The sequence below is a fragment of the Sparus aurata genome, chromosome 21 (assembly GCF_900880675.1).
Source record: "Sparus aurata chromosome 21, fSpaAur1.1, whole genome shotgun sequence".
In the NCBI taxonomy this organism is placed as follows: Eukaryota; Metazoa; Chordata; class Actinopteri; order Spariformes; family Sparidae; genus Sparus; species Sparus aurata.
The window spans coordinates 11,944,364-11,969,040 of record NC_044207.1 but is presented as its reverse complement, the minus strand read 5'-3'; the positions used below and the strand labels follow the sequence as shown (position 1 = coordinate 11,969,040).

General features: G+C 40.5%; 1 protein-coding gene across 4 annotated transcripts; it reads right to left on the bottom strand.

Moving 5' to 3' along the window:
* Window positions 1-202: 202 nt before the first annotated feature.
* On the bottom strand, window positions 203-23,461 carry sugt1 (SGT1 homolog, MIS12 kinetochore complex assembly cochaperone). 4 transcript variants are annotated; one of them, XM_030403732.1, is made up of 13 exons: window positions 23,310-23,461; window positions 23,164-23,212; window positions 22,340-22,430; window positions 22,047-22,116; window positions 21,679-21,749; window positions 17,590-17,643; window positions 16,184-16,212; window positions 15,943-15,968; window positions 15,550-15,646; window positions 13,826-13,933; window positions 4,513-4,603; window positions 3,311-3,483; window positions 203-994 (listed from the first exon to the last, which is right to left on the bottom strand). In XM_030403732.1, the coding sequence occupies exons 1-13, from the start codon at window positions 23,321-23,323 to the stop codon at window positions 893-895; spliced, it is 975 nt and encodes a 324-aa protein (XP_030259592.1). In that variant the 5' UTR covers window positions 23,324-23,461; the 3' UTR covers window positions 203-892. The 4 variants fall into 4 exon arrangements, with proteins under 4 accessions (XP_030259592.1, XP_030259593.1, XP_030259594.1 ...); XM_030403733.1 differs by having other exon boundaries at window positions 15,943-15,965; XM_030403734.1 differs by lacking the exon at window positions 17,590-17,643.
* Between the last annotated feature and the right edge of the window lie 1,216 nt (window positions 23,462-24,677).

Genomic DNA, 24,677 nt, shown 5'->3' with positions numbered 1-24,677 from the left:
CCCACCCTCGAGCCGTCAACCATATCTGAGGCGCCTGCGCTGCTATCAGTAATGCCACATTTCATTCCTCCCAGCACATAATCACACAGCATGGCTCGCTGTCATAATATATTGCTGCTTTTGCATCTGATGAATCCCTTCAGAGAGGTTCAAACCTGTCCAAAAACGGTTTCCAGGGACAAACGCACCATAAAACACGAGATAAAGTTTGTGAGCCAAACAACAAATCTTTTATTTACACCGAAGCTTGAATCACACTGAGGGAGCAACATGGTGCTACGCCACTGGCTCACATGTCACACAGATTCCAGAGTATTGCTGTTGACTTTTTACCGGGGTGTACAGAAAAAACTGCAATGAAACAAGAAAAAAAGCAATCATAGTTGTAATTTAAACATCTCAGTCGGTTCTTATCTTCAACAATTTTACATTATTATACAAGAGCTGATAACAGGAAGTCACAAAAGGCTCCCACATAGAAAGGCTGCAGGCGTTTTGAGAAAAACCAGGAGAGGCAGAGGAGAGAAGAGACGTTTCTAAAAACCACATCTGAGAGATAAATTGGAGGATTTCAGGTCCATCAGTCACATCTGGATCCCTTTTCAATCCACGAGCCTTTTAAAAATCAGATTCTCAATCCGTTCAACAGATTATTCAAATGAACTGGTCGTAAATTATGGCAGAGAGAAGGCCATGAGTGGGAACGCCGAGGCTCCCTGCAGAGCAACAGCATCACTGAGGGGTCGGGAGGAGGAGGACGTGGACCGCTGTTGAGACTGTCGAGAGGCGAGGACTCCTGCTGGACTTCGGATGGACAAATGTGAAGAAAGATGATGTCAAACAGAGAGAGAGGGAGAGAGAGAGGGGGGGAGGGAGAGAGGGAGGGAGGTGCTCAGAACTTTTTGAACTCCACGTCTTCCGGTGGGCTCATCTCCACTTTTCTCTTGCCCACATCTTTCCAGTTGGTGCTCAGGACTGTACCACCTGACTCCATCTGCACAGGGAGGAGAGACAGAGGAGAAATCACTTCAGTGGAATGATCCCTCATTTCATTAGTGCTGGAGTTATGCAACACCTTCTCCCTGCTTCAGAATGCTCAGGGCTTAGATAAGTCCACTGCAGCATCATTGAGTTCAGAAGTACTGATGAACGAGGTGGATTTTTTAAACCAGCATCTCCCTTTTTTAATTTCAAATTTCTTCTGGTTTCATGACAAGCTAAAAAGTCAAATAATTCAAAATGCTGATTTCCATATAAGCTGACCTTTACTCTCCTAAAGGTCTTCTGCTCCAAATGCATAAATGAAGAAGTGGGTACTCAACATGAATATTAAAACACCATTAGCTTTAGGTTGCATGTTAGAACTGACGAGGAAATCCTTTTTTCACGGTGCTTCACAGTACTTCAGAATCACGGCATCGTATTGTTAACAACACAGAATGCTGATTCATCCCAATCACCAACCAACAGTTATCCCCAATCATACAAACATCCTTCCGCATGCATAACTGCACTCTTTACGGATGCTCGTTAACAAGACAATCTGCTATTGCTGCATCAGTCAACAATGCGTGTGTTGCACTCCTTTCACTTACAGTTGCGTGTGTGTATGCCAAAACTTTTCGGCTTGTTTAAATTCAGAGAAACTAAAGAGTAATGTCTGGTTATCCAGTGGACCGTAATGAGTTATTTAATTTCGACGGTAGGCTGTATGTATTTGAACATGAGAAGACATTAAAAAGGAAGAGAAACAACACAAAATGGAGGCGGAAAGGTGGTAAGAGGTCCACAATGCCAGCAGCTCGTGGTAGCGTGGCTGTGTCAGTGGTCCACTGCTTTGGTTCAGACTGAAATATCAACAACAACTACTGTGCAATCATTCATGGTTCAAGTCTACTGACTTTGGTGAGTTCCTGACTTTGCCTCTAGCGCCAACATGAGACTGGTAATTTTAGTTTTGTGCGAAATGCCTTTACAGCAATTGGGTGGATTGCCATGAATTCCCCTAAAGAACACACTGTTGTACTAAAAGTCACAACAATACCTGACAATTTAATCTCACTGAATCCTTGTGTACAGTATATCATTAACTACTATGGCACTGATGTTTAAGCGACTACTAAACTCATGTCACTTAAAACAGCTACGAAGAACCTGCCTTTTGTGTTGATTCTGGACACCCCTGTGGACAAAAGTAGAATGGGCACCACCACCTCCTGTTGGAAAGACCTAGACCTAGATCTGGCTAGCATGGTTTTTGTTTTTATTCCCGAAGCGAATGAAAGAAAGACACAGAAAAGGGGACGTATCTATTTATATTTATGAAAGACTAATGACTGAGACAGGAAACAAAGTAAACTTTGTTTTTGCAGCGCTGCCGTTCATACACCTGTTTACCTGTGATCCCACCGTGTACAGATTTGGTTGCTTGGAAATATTCATTTAAAATACATCTACAGTGCTTGTAGAAAAGGTGCAGAATATGAGGAGCTCTTATAAGCAGCTTTTCCTTAAAACATTATTATTATTGTGAATCAGTAATTTTAAAATGCTTGTTGAGTCAAAACTGTTTTTGGGGTTTTTTTTATGTCTGTGTAAGAATTCGGACAGTTGGTTTCTGCCTTTAATGACGTTTATCAGTCAATAGTATAACACTGTTAGTATCACATGGTGTCTATGTTTCCTGATCAGGCAGTCTTGGTAGTTGCCAGTTTCTAAATTTTTTATTTATTTATTTATTTTTTTACAAATGGCTGAGTTCTACAGTATGCAGCCAGCATATTGTACTGCCCTAAAGCTAGTTAGCTAGTTTTAGCAATGTTATCGTTTTCTAGCTACAGTTAGCAATGCTAACACATCAAGTGGCTGAATGTAGTCAATAAAACCTTTCAGCTAAATCTTAAGATATCAAGTCAATGTAATATCATCTTAATAATAAGAAGAAGAAGTATAAGAAGAATAATAAGAATAAGCCAACAGCAAGATATATCTCAGTAGCAAGTTCAGCATGAAATGTTATGTTAAAGTTCTTCTGCAGCAACAGAAGTATCAGCTCCTGTACCACCAGACTGCAGAGCAGCTTCTTCCTCAGGCTGAGAGACTCCTGAAGACTCAATTCATCGTCAGCACTCCACCACATTAAGCTTTTTTTAAAAAACCCGGTTACAGGCAATAATAACTACATAATATTAGCATATATTTGAGTTTATGGCTTTGTTTACACAAGTCATACAAAGGCCTCATTGCTTAACTGAGACCGTTTCATATCCAGTTTCAAGTTTCTACCAGTACGTTTAAGTATAGTACTTACAAAAGACTTGTTCATGGCTCGCTTGACTTCGTCTGAGCCATCACAGTAGATCTGCTGGAAGAGCTTGTTGAGCGCTGCATCTCCCTCCAGATTCTCATTTTTCTCCTCCTCGCTGAGGTCCACCACCATCTTGTCCCATTTGCGGGACAAGTGGGACGATGTCGGGTACTGATCTGATGGTGGAGGGAAACGGTGTTAAAAAGGTTCACGTAGTTTCAGTTAAAGTCAGTGAGATTTTAAAAGCAGCTGAGAGGTGTCTGATAAGACGGCAGAGAGAGCTCTGTAGCTATAACATGCAGCTTATTGGTTTTGTGAAACAGTGCAAATGTTTTTCATTGAGATTTCAGCTGAATGCAGTTTAATATCCTGACGTTTATCATCTCATCACACCGAGATGTATTAACTGAAATCATTTTTGCTTTGAAACCGAATCATCCTACTCAGACGCTGAAGGATCACATTGTGATTTGATTTCTATATCTCCTGGATGAAATACGCCCACTTTAATCCCAACAAGAGATGGAGAAGGAGAGCGCGAAATGTAATCCAGACACAGATTTACATAAATACAACGCCCGACGCACAGTAGACATATTCAGGCCAAGTGTGGACATTCAGCAATGTGATCCCATAAAATCAGATGTCAGATATCATGTTTAAATGGAACAGCAGTCCGAGTTATTAGCAGGCACTTATAAACAGGGCGTCCGGGAGGCTGAGCTGGTTTCATGGAAAAGATGGTTTTGGCTGCCCACTTAACTTTTACTCCCCCTTACACACACACACACACACACACACACACACTTACATAAGTAATTAATCCTGTCAGTAATAGGAATATGTGGGCTAAAATACTGAGTCATATTTTGCTGTCATACCTTTCCCTCTCCCTGCCTACTTTCACCGTCAGACTAATGAAAGACTCTAGCAGGGCTTGACTGCCCACTCTTATTTTAGTGCAGAACAGACAAACACAGAAGCTTATATTGATCTTTGCAGGGAGAGAGAGAGAGAGAGAGAGAGAGAGAGAGAGAGAGAGAGAGAGAGAGAGAGAGAGAGAGAGAGGGGGAAGGGAGAGAGAGAGATATAGAGATAGAGGAATAAGAAGAGGGTAAGGGAGAACGGGACAGATGGACAGATGAGGGCAGAGACAGGAGGACGGCTGGGTGAAAAGAGTGTAATTGCAGAAGCTGTGGACTGACTGGGATTGAAGTGTTTGATGTTGGACTCCTGTCCCTCGCCCTCCAGCTTCTCCCATCTGATGGCATCTGTCTTCTTCATCTTGAACTCCACCTGACAGAAGAGAGGGGCGATAAAGAGCGACGGGGGGGGGGAAGAAGAGGGAACACGGGAGAGGATAATGTTTAGCAAAATGCTCTTCTTTGTCGTGCGGGGCAAAAATAACGTTAGAGTGCATTAGAGTGACATCTTAAAAGTACAGGACATCAGATCATTATTGAGGCCAGAGAGAATGTCTGTTCTGAGCTGTCGTCAACTCAGCCTGCGAGTGTGTGTGTGTGTGTGTGTCTGTGTGTGAGAGAGAGAGAGACATCAGGGATATGCGGGGGCACAGCTCAATCTCGAACCTCACTGACAGACATACTGCACTAACGAGATGCCTGTCAGCCAGAGGGCCAGTGTGAGAGACGGAGCGGGCGGGAGAGAGAGTGGGGGGGAGGAGGGAGAGATCCTAATTCCACACAGCAGCATCTGATCCAAATCATTACACCAGGAGAACATGGGAGAAAACAGTGAGGGGAGAGAGGACATGGACACATGCTTTTAACACTGAGCTGCATTGACAGGGCACATACCAGCGAGACACGCGAGCTGCAGTGCTAACCCCCCCCCCACCCAATCCCTTGCACACAGCCCCTACCAGCCATTAACGGTGCATGTGTTTGATATGTGTGCACGTGAAAGACAGCGCCGGTAATGTCGGTGCAATTAAGGAACATTTCTGCTCTGCTGGGCGATGTGATGATTCATTTATGAGGGTGCCAGAGGAGGAGAGGGAACCAAGAGGTAGACAAGGTTAGAGATGAGGAGGCAGAGCGGCTGACTTGCACTGAGTGAAGCGTGAGTGAGGAGAGCAGATTGAGGGAAATGAGACCGTATGATCGCTGCTACCTTCTCCGCCGGGGAGACAAGCTAGTGCGAGTAGCGGTGCGCTGATAGATCACTTTGGTATGTGTCAGCACTTTCGGACCCACAGAGTGCCTCGTGCACGGGGAGGCATCTGTGCAGTGTCCGAAATTAACTTTTCAGCTCACCTGCAAACGGCCGAGAGGCTAAAAAAAGAAAGATGTCTGCTGAGAATGCAGGCTGCTTCCCAAATAATTTAAAAGAATACGTCACCCTTTTTTTTTGCAAATTTGTGCTTACAAACACATCATCATCATTATCGGAGACTATACATAATCCTAGATATTTTTTACATACAATATGACAAAAGTGTTGTCTATTCCTGGTGTGACAAGCTGCACTACAGTAAAGTGATGTCATACCAGAATCTTCTACCGATTCTCACACTTGACTTTACCCGACTAGTCTTTATATTCATATTGCTGATGATTATTGAGCAGAAATCTCACTGTGGTAATATTTTGTGAAAGTACCAATAGTTGTCTCTTCAATATGATATGTTGCAACATTGATACTGAGGTATTCAGTTAAAAAATATTGTGATATTTCATTTTTGTCCTCACCTACTTGTGAGCAGATTTCAAAACAGATGTGTGTTGATATAGCCTAAAATATCACCTAGCTCTAGTGCACAGCTACTGAGAGTTTAAATTCCCTCCATAGATTTCTGGCATTAGATTTGGGTCTATGTCCCAAAACCTGTGCCCGAACCCAGATAAAAAAATAAAATAAAAAAGTCCTACCCCGAACTGAACTGTAGCCATCTATAATTTCAAAGCTTGGAGCCGAGAAATATCGGACACGTAACGGAATGGGAGACACAGACACGATCAAAACCGATTTCACAGCTGATCGCTCTAACAAGTTCACGTGAAATTACAAGTTATCAAAACAAAACTTTGTGTCCTCCCTGTTGCAACGTTAGTGCCTTCTCCCCGGTTGTGTATAGTCCATCCTCTCTTGCTGACTGAAAGAGCATGACTTATCCATGAGTTCAGCTTAACAGTCCACATGCTGTCATGTTGATGGGTGACAAACACGACATGTTTAGAATCAGCCCTGCAGTTTTGTCGCATCTAGTATAATAAAGATAACCTCAACCGTGTGGGCTGTTGAACTATAATAACTACGGCTCGTTTGTTGCCACCTGCTGTTTGAACCTCCACCTCCTGATCATGGGCGGCTCTTCCTAGATCCACCAGTGCTATTAAACACACTGTTAAACCTGGGACTGGACCTGGACAAGATTGACGATGTAAAACAAAGATCCAAAGCTGGACAGGACTCAAGTCCGGTCCCAGGTGCCCCACTACGACCCGTAGTCTGTGCCCGAGAATTTCTGTAACTTTCCGGAAACAACAATTCACACTCACTCGTCATGAACAGCCCGGTGTGAAGAGTTGAGAAAGAGTTCAGCAATACAAATGTTTTCCAGGAGGGATGGCCTGAAAATGTGTGTTGTTATATGCAATTCAGCCCGCCTTCAAATATGGCCATTTGGAACAGTTCTAAAGGCAGAAACTCTCTGATAAACATGTACGACCTCATTTTTCCAGCCGAACCCATCTGTCACAATAGACACACTGTACATACAGGGAGAAAAAATATGTATCATCTGTATCAGCTGCAACAAAAAAATTACAAAATCTGAAACTTGTTTAATTATCAGTTAATCGGTTTTGTTACCATTCATGGGAAAAATGCTATACATCCTCTTGTTTCAGAATAAAATAAGAACTCTAACTACATCATCTTGAACCGATAGATATAATAAATGGGATATCAAATAGAGAAAAGCCATAATCATATTTATACTTCTCAAACCATAGAGGCCTGTGTTTTAACTCTAGGGTGGGAAGCTGAAGTAAAAACAAAATGTGAAGCCCCTAACAAACTTAAAGTTAGTTGTTAAGTTGTTTAATTATTCAGGATGCATCAGAGTCTATGTTGAACCCTGTTCGTAAGTTGTGACCGTTTGTGTTTGATAAATGGATTTCAATCGGTCTTTGACACAGCTCCTCGCGGTGTGTTTAATAATTTTTGTTTCTTTGTGACAGATGCACCTGCAATCTCAGCTTTGAGCTCTGTGAGGGGTCTCATGGTGCTTTGAAGACGTCAGTATGAATCAAAATGCTGATTTCCCAGACCAACTCCAATGGCTCACAAATACCGCTAACTGGCGTTCAAACGAATATGGCCTTTGTAGTGGCACTTGTAACTCTGAATAGTTACTGTGGATCTTTTATATATAACGTACTTTTTATTATCGTCCAGATTTGTTTAGTTTTTTTTTTATCAATGTGGGTGAACAGATGCTAATTCTGATGTTGAGTCCAATCAAAATCCTAGTCCAGTTATCTACACAGTTGAGTTTTAACAAGACAGAAACTCAACAGTATTTTTGACTGTAATGTTTCAAACAAATTGCTTTTGATCATTGAAAGTCTAAGGCAGAGACAAGGTCTGAGAACAAATAAAGGACCTAAGATTCTAAACCAATCCAACTAAATGTTATCTTTAAATTACCAGCAACAGTTTGCAGGTGCCATTAATTGTCTTAAATGTGTGTGTGGTGTGAAATGCAGCAGATCCAACGATGTGTGTGTGTGTGTGTGTGTGTCAAAGTGTGTGTGCTTCTCTGCGTGCTCTTGGGCCATACAACATTAATCTGCTGCCACATCTGTGTTTCCTGGCTTTTAAGGGATATGGCAGGCCAGGCGCCGTGTGTGTGTCTCTCTGTGTGCACTTCTGTGTGTGTGACAGGCGAAGCAATGGCTCGTAAAGGGATGTGACAGCAGAGCCACATACAGGGGCCACCACCCACGGGACCCCAGGGGCCGGACTATACAATCCTGCACTACACACACACAAACACACATGTGGGCACACACACATGCTATTTACAGAGGGGCACTGGGGTCCTGTGTTGCTTGTCACATGTGTTTGTAACCATCGCCCCCCATCCTCCTTCCTGCCACAACGCCTCACCCAGCATCTTCTCCCTCTTTCTCCAGATCCCAGTGGATTTCAAAACAAACTCTGCTAGAAAGATGCATAAATGTAATAAATATAAACATTCTTAGACGTTGACAGGCATGCAAATTAAAGAGCGGAGACGCCACTTTAGCTATTTTCCGAAAAGAGATGAGTTTGGAGCTGAATGAATGGGCGTGCATGGAATCGAAAACTGCGTTTAGTGTGTTTGCGCGCACGCCTCTAAGTGTGTGCGCGTCAACCGTCTGTTCTGATCAAACACACTGGTGTGTAATTGGCTCCCCGTTGTCGCGGTGAACCCTGCGGTTGGAATGTCTGTCGTGGTGGAGGACAGGAGGAGGTCGCACTGACGATAATGTGCTACAGAAGACACGCGCACACACACACAGTGCAAATACTTTGTGTAAATGGCACAAGTGTGCTGAAAGATTACTGTTCGGCCTCTGTATTTGTGAGTGTGTGTGTGTGTGTGTGTGTGTGTGTGTGTGTGCTTGCACACTCACACCCGGCTTAGCCTCCCCCTGCTAAGTTGTCTTTAAAGACAGCGAGGAGATGAAGCGTAAACATTGTGGAGCGCAGGGTGCAGGGCAGCCTATTACAGAGACAGACAGACCGACATTGGTTTGGAATCAACAGCTCCGAGGGCAATGCAGTCTTTTTTTAAACGCTCATTAGGGATGCATGCCAATCTGGAGAAACTTGATTTGCTGATGCTGTTGTTCATTTGAATGTTTTTTCCCCCCAGTGTCTCCTTGGCTTCAGAAAAATGAAACAGCTCCAAAATATTTAAATGAGACGGCAATGAGAAAGCGGCTCAGTTCGTTGGCGTCTCTTTAACTGTCGTGCACATGTGTACAAACACATTTTACCCGTAGAGTTTTAGAAGAGTTAGGTGTTTTTATGCTGCCTTGACCTATGGATACCAATGAGGGCTTCTGAGCTTGGTGGGCCGTGTGTGTGTGTGTGTGTGTGTGTGTGTGTGTGTGTGTGTGTGTGTGTGTGTGTGTGTAGGTGCCACGTGTACCGGAGGAGCCTAGTGGACCACGGAACAGTTGGGGCTTTGTGGGAGAGGAGGAGGGCTTGCACACTCTCTCTCGTTATCCTAGATGTAGGTGTGTGTGTGTGTGGGTTTGTATGACTGTAAGAAAGAAAGAAAGACATCTGTATGTGTGTGTGTTTGTGTGTCATGTAGAGATGGACAACACAAAGACTAACACAGTAAATGAGGAAGAAAGGAAAAAGAAGAAACTGTAGAGAGATGAGAGAGAGTTGAAGACCATCTTCAGCTGTGGTCTCTCTAAGACTGAGCCCTTGTTTAAGCTGCAACCCACGTGCACCTCTGGTATGCAGTGTCTGCTGTTGCCATGGAAAAGTGAGAAAGTGAGTGCTTTTTTGAGAGGGGGCAGTTTCTGTGCAGGTCAGCCTCCACTTGGAACTGTGTAGCCAGTGGATATACTGCAACACAATATAGATGTCAGGTTATATAACGCTACTAATCAAATTTCCCAACATGGTTTTGCTGCTGTGGCACCATACAGAGTGTAATTCCAGCACCTGTGATCGTACACTGCCCTTTCATTCCCCCTGTGGCATTGCTGTGAAATAAACTAAGAATAAATATCAACATTGCTTTCAGAGGCTCTGTGGCTTAGCTTCTTTGGGGATTTGCAGTGTTAATACTGTAGCATGTCTATTTAGACACTTGGTGTTAACCTATTGGTTTTTGCTTATATGGGTTTATCAAAGCTACACAGATATCGGTCTAATAGGAACATATGTAAGACTAGGTATTGTTTGTTGAAAATGTTTAAGTACAAGTGCTGATACAAGTCAAGCGTTATACCCATACTAAAAGTCTATATATTTACATATAACATACAAAAAACAAAGATTTTTTTCATTCATAAAAGTCAAACAGTTGGTAGAATCAATATTTTTAACCACTGTACACTACCTGCTCAGCAGACAGACACATTTTGAAACTACCTGTTTTACACAGTGGAGAATTTAGCAGGTTAAGAGCCAGACATTCATCTCTGTGCTGGTGGAGACCAAAAACAGAGCTCAAAGAAAGTGAATATTGGGCTTACAATAAGTCTAAGATGTGAATTTGAGTCAATATGACTTGGACTACAGTTGACTCAAGTCACTGTATTGATGATTGCAACATGACCAAACAATACAAAAAGACTTGAGACTTGAATCAAACTTGGAAGACAAAGACTTGCAACTTGACTCCCGAGACTTGACAGTCATTTTATGTTTTCAGTTTTGTAGTCTGGCATAAATATTTCACTCTTTAAAAACTGATGGGAGAGAATTAAGAAAGCCTTTATGAAGTTGAATCTCAATAAGCAAATTTAGTTTGTTGTCATACTTTTCAAACAGGTTAGATATATACTCTATGGGACATTGTGGCTGCACTCTTCTGTCTATTCATATGACATTTGTACTGTAAGTATTTTATTATATAAAGCATTTGACAGCATTTACCTCAGTATTCTATTGAAACATCAGCTGTATTAACATTATCTTCTCCCCACAATTGTAAAGGTAGTTGGTGTATATTTTGAACACCTTATTCAACTCTCATGATTGCTACTATATAATGTTATGAGTAATAAACGTTTCTTTTCTCATGAGGAGGTTTAACTTTGGTCAAAGTAAATGTTGTGGAGTCAAGATCACTACATTAATATTCATTTTCTAGACTTGGTGCTCTCCAGATGGCTGAACTGCATCTGGAGGGCATTCCTAAGATCAGTCCAGGAAATGAATGTGTAATGAGCTGCTGCTTCAGTAAATAAGGAGTTAAAAATGCAGATGCAACAACTAATCCAATGAAAACTGCAGTCCATATTTGTACTTGCTGAGTAAAACATGGACTAATATTGTTAAGATTTCTAATTACAGCTAGAGAGGAATCGGATCAAAAGACAAATTACCCCATGATGTTCAATATTACCGGGTCAATACCAAAAAGTGCTGAGGTTCAAATGCAGCCATAATACAAAAGTGTATTAGTTATATGTGGACCACCTGTATGTAGGGACAATAAGTGGCTACATGACAACTATCCTCTTATTTACCATAAATCATGATCTGAAGAGTCTTTATCGAGTAATTTTAATAGGAAACAACCAAGTATAAACCCACCATGATGTCACCCATTGGCTTGTGGACTGTGGGTTTTAAGGTGGATATCCTGATTGGATCTGACTGAGATCCCCAAGCACACATTGTGTTAACAACTTCTACATCACAAAGTAGCCAGGCCCTTAAGCACACCCTGCTTTGTTGTCTATTTTATTCTAAATGGTGCCATTACTTCAAAAATGGATGTCATGCTGTGTTGAAGTAAGACTTGAAACTTGTGATTGAGACCATAAACTCATTAGGAAAATGCTTACTGAGGTAATAAATCAAGTGAGAAGTACTGCATTTCTCATAGGCTTAAATACAATCTTCTTCTGCTATAGCTTCACATTGCAGACCCAGAAGCTCTGTTCGTCTTTTATCCAGTCAATGGATACAACTAAAACTGCTTTGTAAAATGACGTGTCCAAAGCCTGTGGAGACCCATCCACCATTATCAGAACAATATATTTCACAAAACAAAAGATCCCAAGAGAAACAGCAGAGCTTTATGTTATACTGTATTGGCAAGACCGGATTGATCAATGTCCTGAATAAAACAAATTCCACCCTCCTTAACGATTAAAAAAAACCCAATCAAATCAACTCACACAAAAACCTGCCTTTTGATCCTCAGGCTACAACCTGACAGTGGTTTAAAGCCTGAATCAGCACACACTCAGCCAGCTCGCTCATTAGCCCACATCCTCTAGAATACACACTAATTAGTCTATAGTAAAAAGTGCCCTTCCTACTCATTAGGCCCATAATCACCTTAAACAGTGCTGAGGAACTCACCGCAAGTAGTGTGTACTGTGTGTGTAGGAGTGAGGATTTGTGCATATGCGTGAATCTCCAGTTAGCTGCTCAGATGAACTAATGTCTCCACAAGAGCTGCACTGTATACAGCGAGAGTGGATTTTCTCATTTCCACTCGAGCCACAGTGAGCTTTACCAGCTTTAAGGAATTATAGGTAGTGACATCCTACTTTATACTGCTTTAAATTATTGAAGAGATTATGATGTTAATCTCAAGAGTAGTAACCCCCAGTAATAATGATCAGTCACAATTTCAGAGAGCAGCTCAAACTCACATCTGCATGATTTTTCTTCTTCTTCCTCTTCTCTCTCTTTTTTTTTTTTAGTATTACTTGAATTCCTTTACATTTTTAACAAAGACAAAAATAATCAATGATCAGCTATCAAGACAACAAAAACCTGAACACACAGAGAAAACATTTGATCCGATTCTTTCTAGCTAAATTACACTTCAGAGATTTGAAGCACAGTCGGAGGATAGCCTGCATTTCTCCAGCGTGTGATGTTACAACATTATATTTCCTTTACAGCGACATAAAAGATGTTCCCTGACATGTTTAATAGCCTGCTCCTTTATTGTTGAGAATAACTGCTAGTGTGGCAAGGCTACACACAAGGTTCCTACTGATTCTGAGTGAAATTCAATGACTTTTCACTGACTTTCAAAAACTTAGCTGGAGTGTTTCCGTGACCTAAAAATTCTTCCTTGTTTGTTTATGTTTTTCAGCTCAGAAAAGCGGTAAAGTGGTAAACAGTTTTATTTTCCACCGCGGCTGAGCTCGCTGTGGAGAAAAACATCTGAAAAACATCATCTAACACAACAGTATGTGAGAAAACAGGTTCGTACAGTAAAAACTGTAAAATAAGCCATTTGTGAAATTCCATGTTATTTCACGCCTCCTAACAGAGGCGGTATCATATTTCCTGACTTTCCCTTGACCTTGCTGCACCTCTGAGAGCTCACAGATCAGATCAGAAACATCAAAACCACTTAGAATCTCAAGCATGACCAACTGTATCCTGGCAGCTACGTCATCTGCTTAGTTTGAAGCCATTATATCATCTCAGATTTTTGAGCATCCATCAGTCGTGGTCATTGTGACCCTAGACAGGACAAAAGCCATATGTTTGTTGTTTTCTGTGCTCTGACATTAGAGAATGCACAATGCTTGTGCCTTTTAGTGCACAATGGACCGTTTAACACAATTGGTGTTAAAAGCGTGCAGGTCCGACACACAGTTTGTTTCAGCTTCACAAGCATGTCATGTGTCAACCGTAACATTTCTGTTAAACCTGTCACCTGTCAAATCATCATAAATGTATGCCAAATGTAAAGCATCCATTTTGGTATTGGACTGCCTGTTAATTTGGAAGTTTTAACTACAATCGCAGCACGAGCTGAACAGTGACGGACTGGGATACCTTGGTGGTGAGGATCTTGAAGTTGCTCTGTTGGGGGACGATGGGGTGCAGGAGGTGGAGGTGGAGGTTGAAATTGTCCCCTGACGCCAGCTGTATTGTTGCAGAGACCTGCAGACACACAGACGCCATCAAATTCCGTTATTCCACATTGGCTGCCTTTAATTTTAGCCGTCGACCCCAAGTAAACAAATGCAGCTTTTGCTGACATGCCCAAAAAGGAATAATGGATTAGGCTCTTGTTATAATGTTAAAAAAGGTTTATCGTTATAACAAGATGTTTTTCAAGTTATAACAACATACAGAGACTTTTCTTAAATAGATTAAAATTGATAAAAAATAGATATAACTAATCTGGGTTTGTATGTGAATCCTTAGTTGTTAGAACATGATTACTTAATGTTACAAAATTAAACATTTCATTTTATGTTGTGACAATAAATCATCACATTATAATGTGAAACAAATCATGTTACATGTCATGTAACAATGTAAAAAGTATATTCTTTTTTACCAATAAAAAGTTTCTTGTAATGTGAAAGTTGCTGGTTATACAATAAACTTTTCACATTGTAACATGTTACTTTCTGACGTGGCACTTTCGTGAAAACCAAACACTGTTTTTTCTATTAAATTTAGTTTAGACAAAAAATGTCAAATTCCCGTGTTAAACTGTGGTATCAATAATTTTAACTGCGGTCTGCAGAAAACACACAACCAAAGAGGAAAGATAAAGAGTGAGGGGGATGAAAGTGTCAAGCTTGTCCACGAGAATAACCATCCGATGTGGCTGGTGTGATGGCCAGGAGTATCCTTGCCTTGTCCCCTTCAGCCACTGAGTGACCAGTGTTGAGGGGGGGTCAGACAGCTCCTAACAGCCTGTCACTCTCTGGGTGGGTGGCTTGTTGGTTTAGAGGGAGATGGCCTCGGCTGTGGCCCAATTCCTCACACTCCTTACGGACTCATCACTTGGCAAATGCTCCCCTCATATAGAAAAGCACTAAAATCTGCCCACTCATGGACTAACTCAGCTGTACAGTGCATAATTTCAACTCGTAATTCACCACCCACCACTTCTCTAAAAGTGGACTTTTCTGATTTTGGGACCAAATGTATGTTATAAGTAGTTCATCAGGGATAAAAGCTTAGAAAGTTAGCTAAAGTAGCTTTTGGGCAATTCCACAAAACTATCAAAGCCTTAATATTAATTTCCAGTTGGAGTCCTGCGCTGTCTTGTAGGTATACAGCTGCTGCACACAGTCACCAGGGAAAATAACTGGAACCACTGCCTTTCATCTTTAATTTCTTTTGTATATACTGACCTAGTAAAAAATATATGAACTTATCTGTGCTTCGCACCACAGAGAGAGCTTAACAAGTGACTGTGATTCGGAGCGAGTGAACTATTTCTTCTGCTGCTGATCCTAGATCAGTTAGGCCTTCTATCTACAGACAATTAGGAGGTTGGAGAAGCTGGGGAGGGTAAATTGTTCTTAGATCTGTACTTTGGGAGCAATGTTAACAAGGCACCACTGGAGGCATAGTTGGGTCCATGGGGAGAGTGTGTGTGTGTGTCAGAGTGTATGTGTGTATGAGACCCATCTAATGGGCCCCCCTGAGGAAACACCCGAGAGCTAACCCATCTTTGCTCCACACACACACACCCAAATACAGAGAAAACACAGAGTCTCTGCTCTTCGAGACTGCATTTAAGTGTGTGCTTGTACCTCTTTTTCCATGAAGTTGACACACACACCATCTTTGGGTACATTTTTTGCCATGACTGTGATGATGACTTGAGATTCTGTTTGGTACCAGTCATGCCTGCAAGAAAAACACACAAACAAAACTGATTAAAAGGTGTAAAGACTTCTTCTATTTTCTCCACCAATATGATGAATAGAATAAACTTAAATAAACAAAAACTTCAAATGGTAGTAGCAGATTATCATACCATATCATAACATATATTGTCTATGTACATTATAGTCACCTAGTTATAGAAAGTAGGGCTGCTTTAAAGCAGTAAGGCGTGGTCAATTATTATACAGTAAATACAAGCAACATTAAAAACATTAAGCACATGCTTAGATGAGGCATATTTACATTAATGCACTTACTTCACAGGCGGAGCTGCTGGTGTCTGCTGGGTCATTCAGCCCCCGAGATGGGACGACAATTACAAAGGAGGATGTGGTGATGAGGCAGAGGGATGAAACAAAAGGGACAAAAATGAGAAAAACACAACAACAACAACAAAGCTTGGTAAGGCTTCCTCCTTTGAAGCAGGAACATGTACACATCTGCAGCTGCTCTCTCGAGACCAACAGTGCCCCCAGGTGGCCGTTCAAAGAAACTCACCCTGTTGCTGCTGCCAATCTCTGTCTGCTCTGCAAAGAGAGAGGGAGAGAGGGAAAATGTAGGTGTGTGGCAGCAGGAAACATTTAAAAACACCCCTAAAGCTACGTCCAACTCAAAAATTTGATGATGAAGCTCTAAGAACACAACTTTTTTCTATCTCAGGACACACACTTGTCCTGAGATAGGACACACACTTGTCCTGAGATAGGACACACACTTGTCCTGAGATAGGACACACACTTGTCCTGAGATAGGACACACACTTGTCCTGAGATAGTAGACGGATAAACCCCCCACATAGACAGACGCAGAGACACGCAGACGCTCCCATCCGTGCCACCAGTTTGTTTACTGGTCCATCCACGCCCATCAAAAGCCCTGTGAGCTCAAGCAATGCTGATCACCGTTTACCAGCATGCTATCATACATTATTCACTGACTTCATTACAGAGAGAGAGAGCACAGAGAGGGAAGAGAGACATGAGATGATAGGAGGCGTGGTAATGTTGTCTTAATGAGGTCGCGTTTGAAATGAGGAGGGGGACTGTTTGGGGAAAACGAGTGTGTGTGTGTGTGTGTGTGTTTGTGTGTGTGTGTGTTTGTGTGTGTGTGTGTGTTTAAACAAGCAGGGTGCCTCATAAAATGGAATAACCAGGTGTCATGTGGGTGTTGGTTGGTGGTAAACACACTGTCACCAGAAGACACAGTGACTGCTCCTGGTGTGAATGCGAGCAAGCGCAAGTAGGGTACTTTCAAGTTTCGGGGTGGGGGGGTTGATGTACACCCTGGTGTGCATTTGTTTGTGTGTGTGCACACGCTGTCTGTGAGCAGGCCTATGAAGGGGCTGGGTCTCATCGGGGGCTTTCAAACATCAGTAGCGTTAACTCCGATGAATCATACTGCTCCTGGGAGTACGTGTGCATGCGGGTGTGAAGCGTGTTTGTCAAAACTCATGCTCTTGTTTACTTGAGATGATCCAGAGGGCCCAGTCATCACCAGAAAACAGAAACACACCACTCAGACATGGCACGCATCTTTTATTGGATTAAGCAGCTCTGCCTGTGCACTCCACCACTGCGAACACTCTGCACTGTAGATTCATGGATGTGTGCGGGCTCATTTGTTTGATCAACTGAGCTGATCAGCTCCCTCACTGTGCCATTTAGTTTAGTGTTTGTTAGCACGAGCTATATAGTATAACGAAGCTGGAGTGCAACTGGGATTTTGAAGTCTTACAAACAACTACTGACTTTATTGTGTACTAATGTTTGATACCTTTGAGGAATTTGCTATGAAATAAAAAGACGGTTTAATATGCTAATAAACATTAAATTAAAGATCAATTAGAGCTCTAAGTAATGCTCTAACCTCACAAAAAAAACTGAAGTCTCATTTCAGCTACTTACCTCCCATAACCTCCTCACACCGCTTTATCCAGACCTCAAAGGATTTGTCAGTAACTGTGGAAGCCACGAAAAAAAGAATAGAAATTAACTGTCTTGCTCTGTTTCAAGGTAATATATTCATACTGATTAAAAAAAAAACTCAATTTGAGAATTTAATGAAAACATTTGAGGGCATCGGAGAGGTGTTAATGATGCCTAAAGTGGTTTTACTAAGTGCTAGAGAATGCTTAAGGCATTTATTTAATAAAGGAAGAATTTGGGATAAAATGGGCATACATATTGTATGTGTTTAATACGTTATGGTGGGTTATATCAGCATAGCTGTTAAAATGTGAGGAGAGACACATTTTAACAGCTATTTTTTTGTTTTACTCCAACAATGGATTTACAAAACAGAGCAGTGATGGACCCCAACAGCTTTTTTTTTCCACCGTCCCGCTGATTTAATTCGGACCACTTGGGCGACTTGTCATGTTGCCACTAGAGACCTAGGGAATGAGCACTCTAAAGGGGATCCAAAGCATGTCTTCTATTTAACATAAGGGCACGGTCACACATATAAAAAATGAACAGTGGTGAATATTCATCCTCCAATCACCTCTATTCTATAGAGAGTGAAGGGGCAGATAAAATATAGAGTGTTGCAGCCACAACCAATATCAAAGATGTGCGTGTGTGGTTGATCCCTAAAACGGACTAGAAAAACAGCAACTGAGCTCAATGCTTCACATCCTGTTCTGCCCACATTTAGCAGGGGTAGGCAATGGTCAAGCCTTGCATTCATGTATGTGTGACTGTACCCCATCAGTTTGTTCTATAATGATGTGTCTAGAAAACCCATTAAAATGGATTCAGGCCGTAGTCCTTGTCCACATGCACACAGGTATTTTTGTAAAATAAGTATCTCTTTTTATCTGTTTATTCTGTATCGTTTTTAGCAGTGTAATTGGAAATCCATCCATACTAACACAAACGCATATCCCATGCCCATTCACATTCACTTGGCCTGGGCATGCAATGTGAACAGGAAGTAGACTGTACACTCTTGCCTGTTGCTTAGATACAAAAAATACTATTAATGAGGCAGGGAAACGTGACTACTCTTCACATTATCTTCCTGGATAGCTTAGCAAAACATTGTAGACAGATGTTTTTGTCTCTCTTTTCTAGCGTCGTAAAATCAATATCCATTTGCGTCTTTCTAAATATGACTAAACTATGTAGCTAACATCCATTTTGTCACCGTGCAAACTCGAGTACTCAAATGTCATAATTCGGAGTTCACATTTGCTAATGATGCCACATACACTGGTAAACATGTGTCTCCATCATCGTTTCCAAAACAATTCTGTTTCACCCCATCCAGACATGTGAACTGAAATTGAGTTCATGAATATCTTTAACCATTTACGTCTGTACCAAAGGCCAAAACGTATAGAAAAAGCATTGTTTTGAGAAACACCTGTGTATGTGTGGACAGGGCCTTAATAGCAGTGATGCTGTTTTTGCCACCACTTTACCATTTTTCTTGTTCACTTTCTGCTGGCCAGTTTCAGCTGCCTTTTCAAATGAAAAGCTGCTTTATTCACCACAAATTACGTGCAAGTTTCTAGGTCATGAATAAATAGAAAATCAAATTCAAACACAACCAAGATTAAAAAACAGGTGTGAGGCTGTGTAAAACATAGAGAAAACAATATGTGATAACTGCTGCTGATTTTTTACATATACTCAACTGTTCAAATGTTAAAAATTGTGTTTATCTTAACAGCTTCATTATTTTTTGTAAATATGTACTTATTCACTCATTCTGAATTCGCTGCCAACAACATGTTATAACAAGTCGGAACAGGGTTTCTTTTTTGGAATGTTCCAAAAACAGCTTTTTGGAACATGCCATGGGTAAACAAGAACACTGGTAACAGGAAATATTATCATGATCGGGTATAAAAGGGACATCCTTGAAAGGCTGTAAAAATGTTCTCAACAAACACAGTTTGTTTGCAAATAACTGCGTTCTGTTTTGATTTATGTTTTGCACCGTCCAAACTTCCAGAAATGACGGTTGTATAATGAAGCAGAAATCCATGTTTGACCTTCAGTTTTTGGTCACAACAGTATGTACAGATGGGTGACAATACTAAAGGAAAACCCAATACGAAGCATCTGTTTAAGATGTTGGACCCACGTGTGCAGCAAGAACAGCTACAATGCACCTTGTTATGGATTTTACAAGTCATTGAACTCCACTTGAGGGATTAACACCAACCTCTGAAAATATATTGTCTCACTTGGTGTTTTAATGACGTTGGTGGACAGCACGGTCACATGAGTACAAAATCCACTTTATTTTAATTGGGTTTAGTTGTAGTTGTGTTAAAGGCCATAGCATATGATTCATATCAATTTCATACTCAAGCCTTTTACTGCCCCCTTTATTATAATTTTTTTTTTTTTTAATCAAAGGATAAAGTAGATAATTTAGAACAACTTTGTATTGATTTGCAGTGACCCTTCAACAAATTAACCTAAACCATGTTAGCAAAAAGCCCCCACCAGAATAACAGAGCCACTGTTTGCTATGTTTCTCCACTCATTGATTTGTATTTTTCTTTTGAAGTTTATATAATTAAAATGTTGACCATAATGTATTTGTGCCAACGGCTATTCTGGTGAACAATGTAGACAGACACTGTCTTCACTGGCTTGTGTGATCTCTAAAACTCTTTACCTAAAATCTTTTATTCCTGATCCAACATCTTGAACAGATCTCTCCTGTCAAACCCAATAATGGTTATTTTTTTCTTAAAGTTAAAATAAACCACTGCTCTTTTGTAAAATGATTAACATCTGAACTGATTTTGAAAACAAAGCCATCAAACTGTTAACCCATAATGAAGGAGAAATTTTAACAGAAAATTAAAAGAAAATTTAACAAAAACTCAACCTTTAATACCTTTTCCATGAGAAATTAGCCTAGAATCATTTGGAATTTACTATTAACTTCTTTCCTTGCAGTCTTACTTGTCCATATATTGTAAACATGCTTTAATAAAAGTTTTGTACATTTTTACAAAACCTAAAAAAACAACTCGAACATGTATCATTTAGATCAGATCATTTATGGTAAGTTACCTGTGTTACTGTGTAAAACGTATTCTTTGTTCATGAGCATGTAAATATAGAACAGAATTCAGACAGTGAAAACAAAAACGAAAGATAATGATAAGCCACAATATTGGACATTTAAACAACACTTGGTTAAATAACCATTCTAGTCATAGTTAGGGTTATACGGTATAGAGCTGTGCCAATGAATCCTCTAATTGATTAGTTGATCGGCATAAAATGAATCTGCACCCAATTTGGAAATTTACTGAACAGATTACCTAAAAATTAATTAAATTTCATTATTTTTATTCAATCAAAAATGCCAAAAATTCATGTAAGTGATGGTACGCTAAACATCTTTGGGTTTTGGACTGTGTTGGGTCAGATAAACAGGGGTTTTCAGGATATGTTGGGCTTTACAGAGGGGGGCATTTTTCACCATTCGCCATGATTTAACATTCATTCCGCAGATTAATCAATAATGAAAACAATTGTTAGCTGCAGGCCAAATACAATATAAAAGACCAGCTGAAGAAGAAATATTAGTGGTTATGTTATAACAGTAACATAGCCATTGTTGAAAAGAATTATGTTTGAGGAGTCCTCTAAAACATGAAGCCATGGTGACAGCAAGACATTTAATGTTGAGAATTCATAGTGTACTGTACTTCCAATGTGCAACAACTGTAAGTTACTTGAAATGGCACTTATTGCCTTTTATCTATGTGTTTAGACCTTTTATTTTCATTTTTTCCCACTTATTTGTCTCTTTTAAACATAATTATGTAGAGCACCTTGACTTGTTTCTGTGTACTAAGCCTGCCTGCTTTCTCCCAAAAGCTACAGGACACATGGTTAGCTGTTTGGATTCAATGAGGGGAGTGAAGCAGACAGGGTCCTGCTGCGAACAGTGGTTGGTAGAGTGTGGGATGGTGGAAAGTGTGCACTGGTCTGGAGGCCAAAATAAGCTGTACTTACCATCCAGTTGGTGTCCCTGAGTGAAAGCAGCATGTGCTGACTCGTAGTGGTTAAGGTGGTACTCTGCTATTCTGCAATTTGGAGAGAAAAACATGCCACACACACTTAGATCAGATAATCTTGAAGAACTTAAAGTGACCTATCTTGGAACACAGTTTTGATCTGTGCCTTGTTAAAGAAGTCAAATGACTAAAGGAATTCTAGTACATTGGAACTTCTCATACAATGTCTGAGTTGAAAGGTATCAGTTAGTAATTAAAAATTAACTTCAGAAATAAGTGTGCAACTTTCATAGCCCATGTTCACCAGTCAACTTTATATTACAACTTTATGTCCCCTCATTTGCTTTTTCATATCATAGTACACACCCTGTTCGCATGAAAGCAAGGGGAAGGCTGGGTTGTAGCTGCAGTGCTTTTTTGGCATCATCCACAGCACCTGCAAAGAAAAGGCATCACTATATTTATCATACATGTATATTCATCCAGGCTGTTTAACTCAAAATACAGATATTCATGACACTGACTGTGTGATTGCTGACTAGTACCAGATTATCAATTGACTAGAGTCACCACACCCAATTATATTCATCTCCAGCAAATCTTTAAAACAAAAAAGCGTTATGATCATCACGTCTGTCAATACATGTATGTGGACTTACAGCTGTAGTTTTTAAGAATTGTGTTGGCATAGGCACGCTGGCACAACCACTCAGCGTTGTCGGAGTCTCCTTGCAAGGCCTCATTTAGTGCCTACAAGAAAAGAGAGAGCGCTTACAGTACTGCTTATGACCTGAAATAGTCGAGATAAAGAAGGAAAAGTCACACTAAACAGCTCACTTGTTCGTCTCATCCTATTGCTAAACTGTCAACATCGACCATTTTTTTTAAATATAATTTATAATTCCGGGGTTTATTTGGCAACTACGTAAGTTGTCGTTCTGTCTTTCAGCTCCGTTACGGAAGCTAAAGTCTACATTTGACACGAAGGAACAACAAATAACGGTGTGTTTAAATGCTGCTAGTAAATAAGCTAGTAGAGAAGCAGTCGTTACTGTCTTCTCTTTCACTCTGTGGTAGATGACACTTTGTGCTTGTCATGCTGACAGCCTGATATGTCTTAGATATGTCCGTTTATCACAACATCACTCAGACACAACTAGGTATGACTGACCATGTCCTAATTTAAAGAGGTTTAAGTAAAAGACAAAATAAATGTTACTGTTACTTAAAGTTACAATGACACCCTGTTCTTAACGCGAAGTGATGCTAACAGGAAGCGTTAGTTAGCTAAACTGGCTAGCAAGTTACAGTGTCAAAATCAGTGCTAACAACAAGAACATTATCATCACCAACACCAAACTCATTTTCCTTTAGAAAACAGCGGATAAGAATAACTTAAGGTTAATGTGATAACCCATGCCACCAGAGATATGGTAAATTCGCTAGTTTCATTCGTATATGGCTAGCTAAGGCTAATGTTTACCTCCAGAGCTTTCTGTGGATCTTCGTCAATGAAGCTATCGGGAAAGGTGCTAAAGCGACAGGAGAGAACAACGGTTAACCGGCTGCGTAGAAGCAAATGTATGAAAATATAATACAAGTTAATTCGATATGTTAAGTTTCACTTGCCGTTCGGTTGCCATTGGGGGTTGCTGTGGGTGTGGGCAGTGTTTCCAGAGTGACAGGAAAGTTCTAGCAAGATGTGGAGACTACTGAAACGTGATAGCAGCAGCAGCCAAAGCTCGAGCCCAGCAACAGGCCTGTCAACATCCGCCTGCACAGCGCTCACAACGCCGCTCCTCCACCTGCCGGCCGGGAGGACTCACGACAGGCAGGCTGCAGCGCACTCCTTCACCCTGACATGAAGACACAGTCATAAGAGGAGAGCCATTCTTATTTCAATAAATCATAGTTAATACTACTAATATAGTATTACATATGCAGTATGAACTTTTGAATTTTCGTATAGACATCATTTTAATGCAGCTTTGATAAAAGAATGCTAATTCGGGCTACTTTGTATCCAACATACTTTCATCCATCACAAAACGTCATATTTTACAAGATGAATGAATGTTTGTAACCACAGCTTTAGTGGAGTCAAAAATATGCAATGTTTGCCTTTGAAATGTAGTAAGGTTAGGCTGACAGCATTGGACCAGGTAGTCAGATCTTTTACTCAAGGTCCTCCTCAGTCAATTATGTGTTTTTCTTCTTGTTTCCAACAGTTAAATATTTGAGCCTCACTGTGTAGAATGATGTTTTTGACACTAGAAGGCTGTTTTGTATTAATTGCTGTAAGTGTACCTTTTCTTTGTGCTCTGATTTTAAGAGGCAGCCCTATGAGCAGGATTTGTGACATCACAAATATTTTGGAAGCCAATCCTGGTCCAATCTTCAGCAAACATGAGTGTGATGTGGAAACTTAAAGCCTCTACTGTTCATACATCGAGAATGGACTTCTTGTGCAGCTAAAATTGTAAAATGAAAAATATTTGAATATTCATGTATGCTGGAATTTACACATATCTGAAGGGATCTTTAAGAAAGAGTACAAATGTAATAGAATCAAAATAAACTTAGAGTACCAAAAGTAACTTCCTCATTCGGCAGAATGAATCATTTCAGAAAACACATTATACTGTATAATTGGAATTTAATTATTGATGCACAAAATATTATTCAAAAAGTTACATAATGCACCTTTAATCAATCCCTTTCATGTTGCAGTTGGTAAAGATGATGCTAATTTCAATCAATTAGTACACTGCCGCATAACTTGTAGACTTCCTACAGGGAACAATAGTCTTTTCATTATTAATATGAAGCTGCAAAGTAACTAAAACTATAAAAAAAAATGAATGTTTCAGTAAAAAGTCTAACATTTTCCTCTGACTTGTAGTAGAGTGGAAGTGGAGCAGTGGAGATGGAAATAGTCAGCACTCAACTACCTCAAATTTTTTACTGAAGGACAGTTTGTGCATAAACGTATATTTA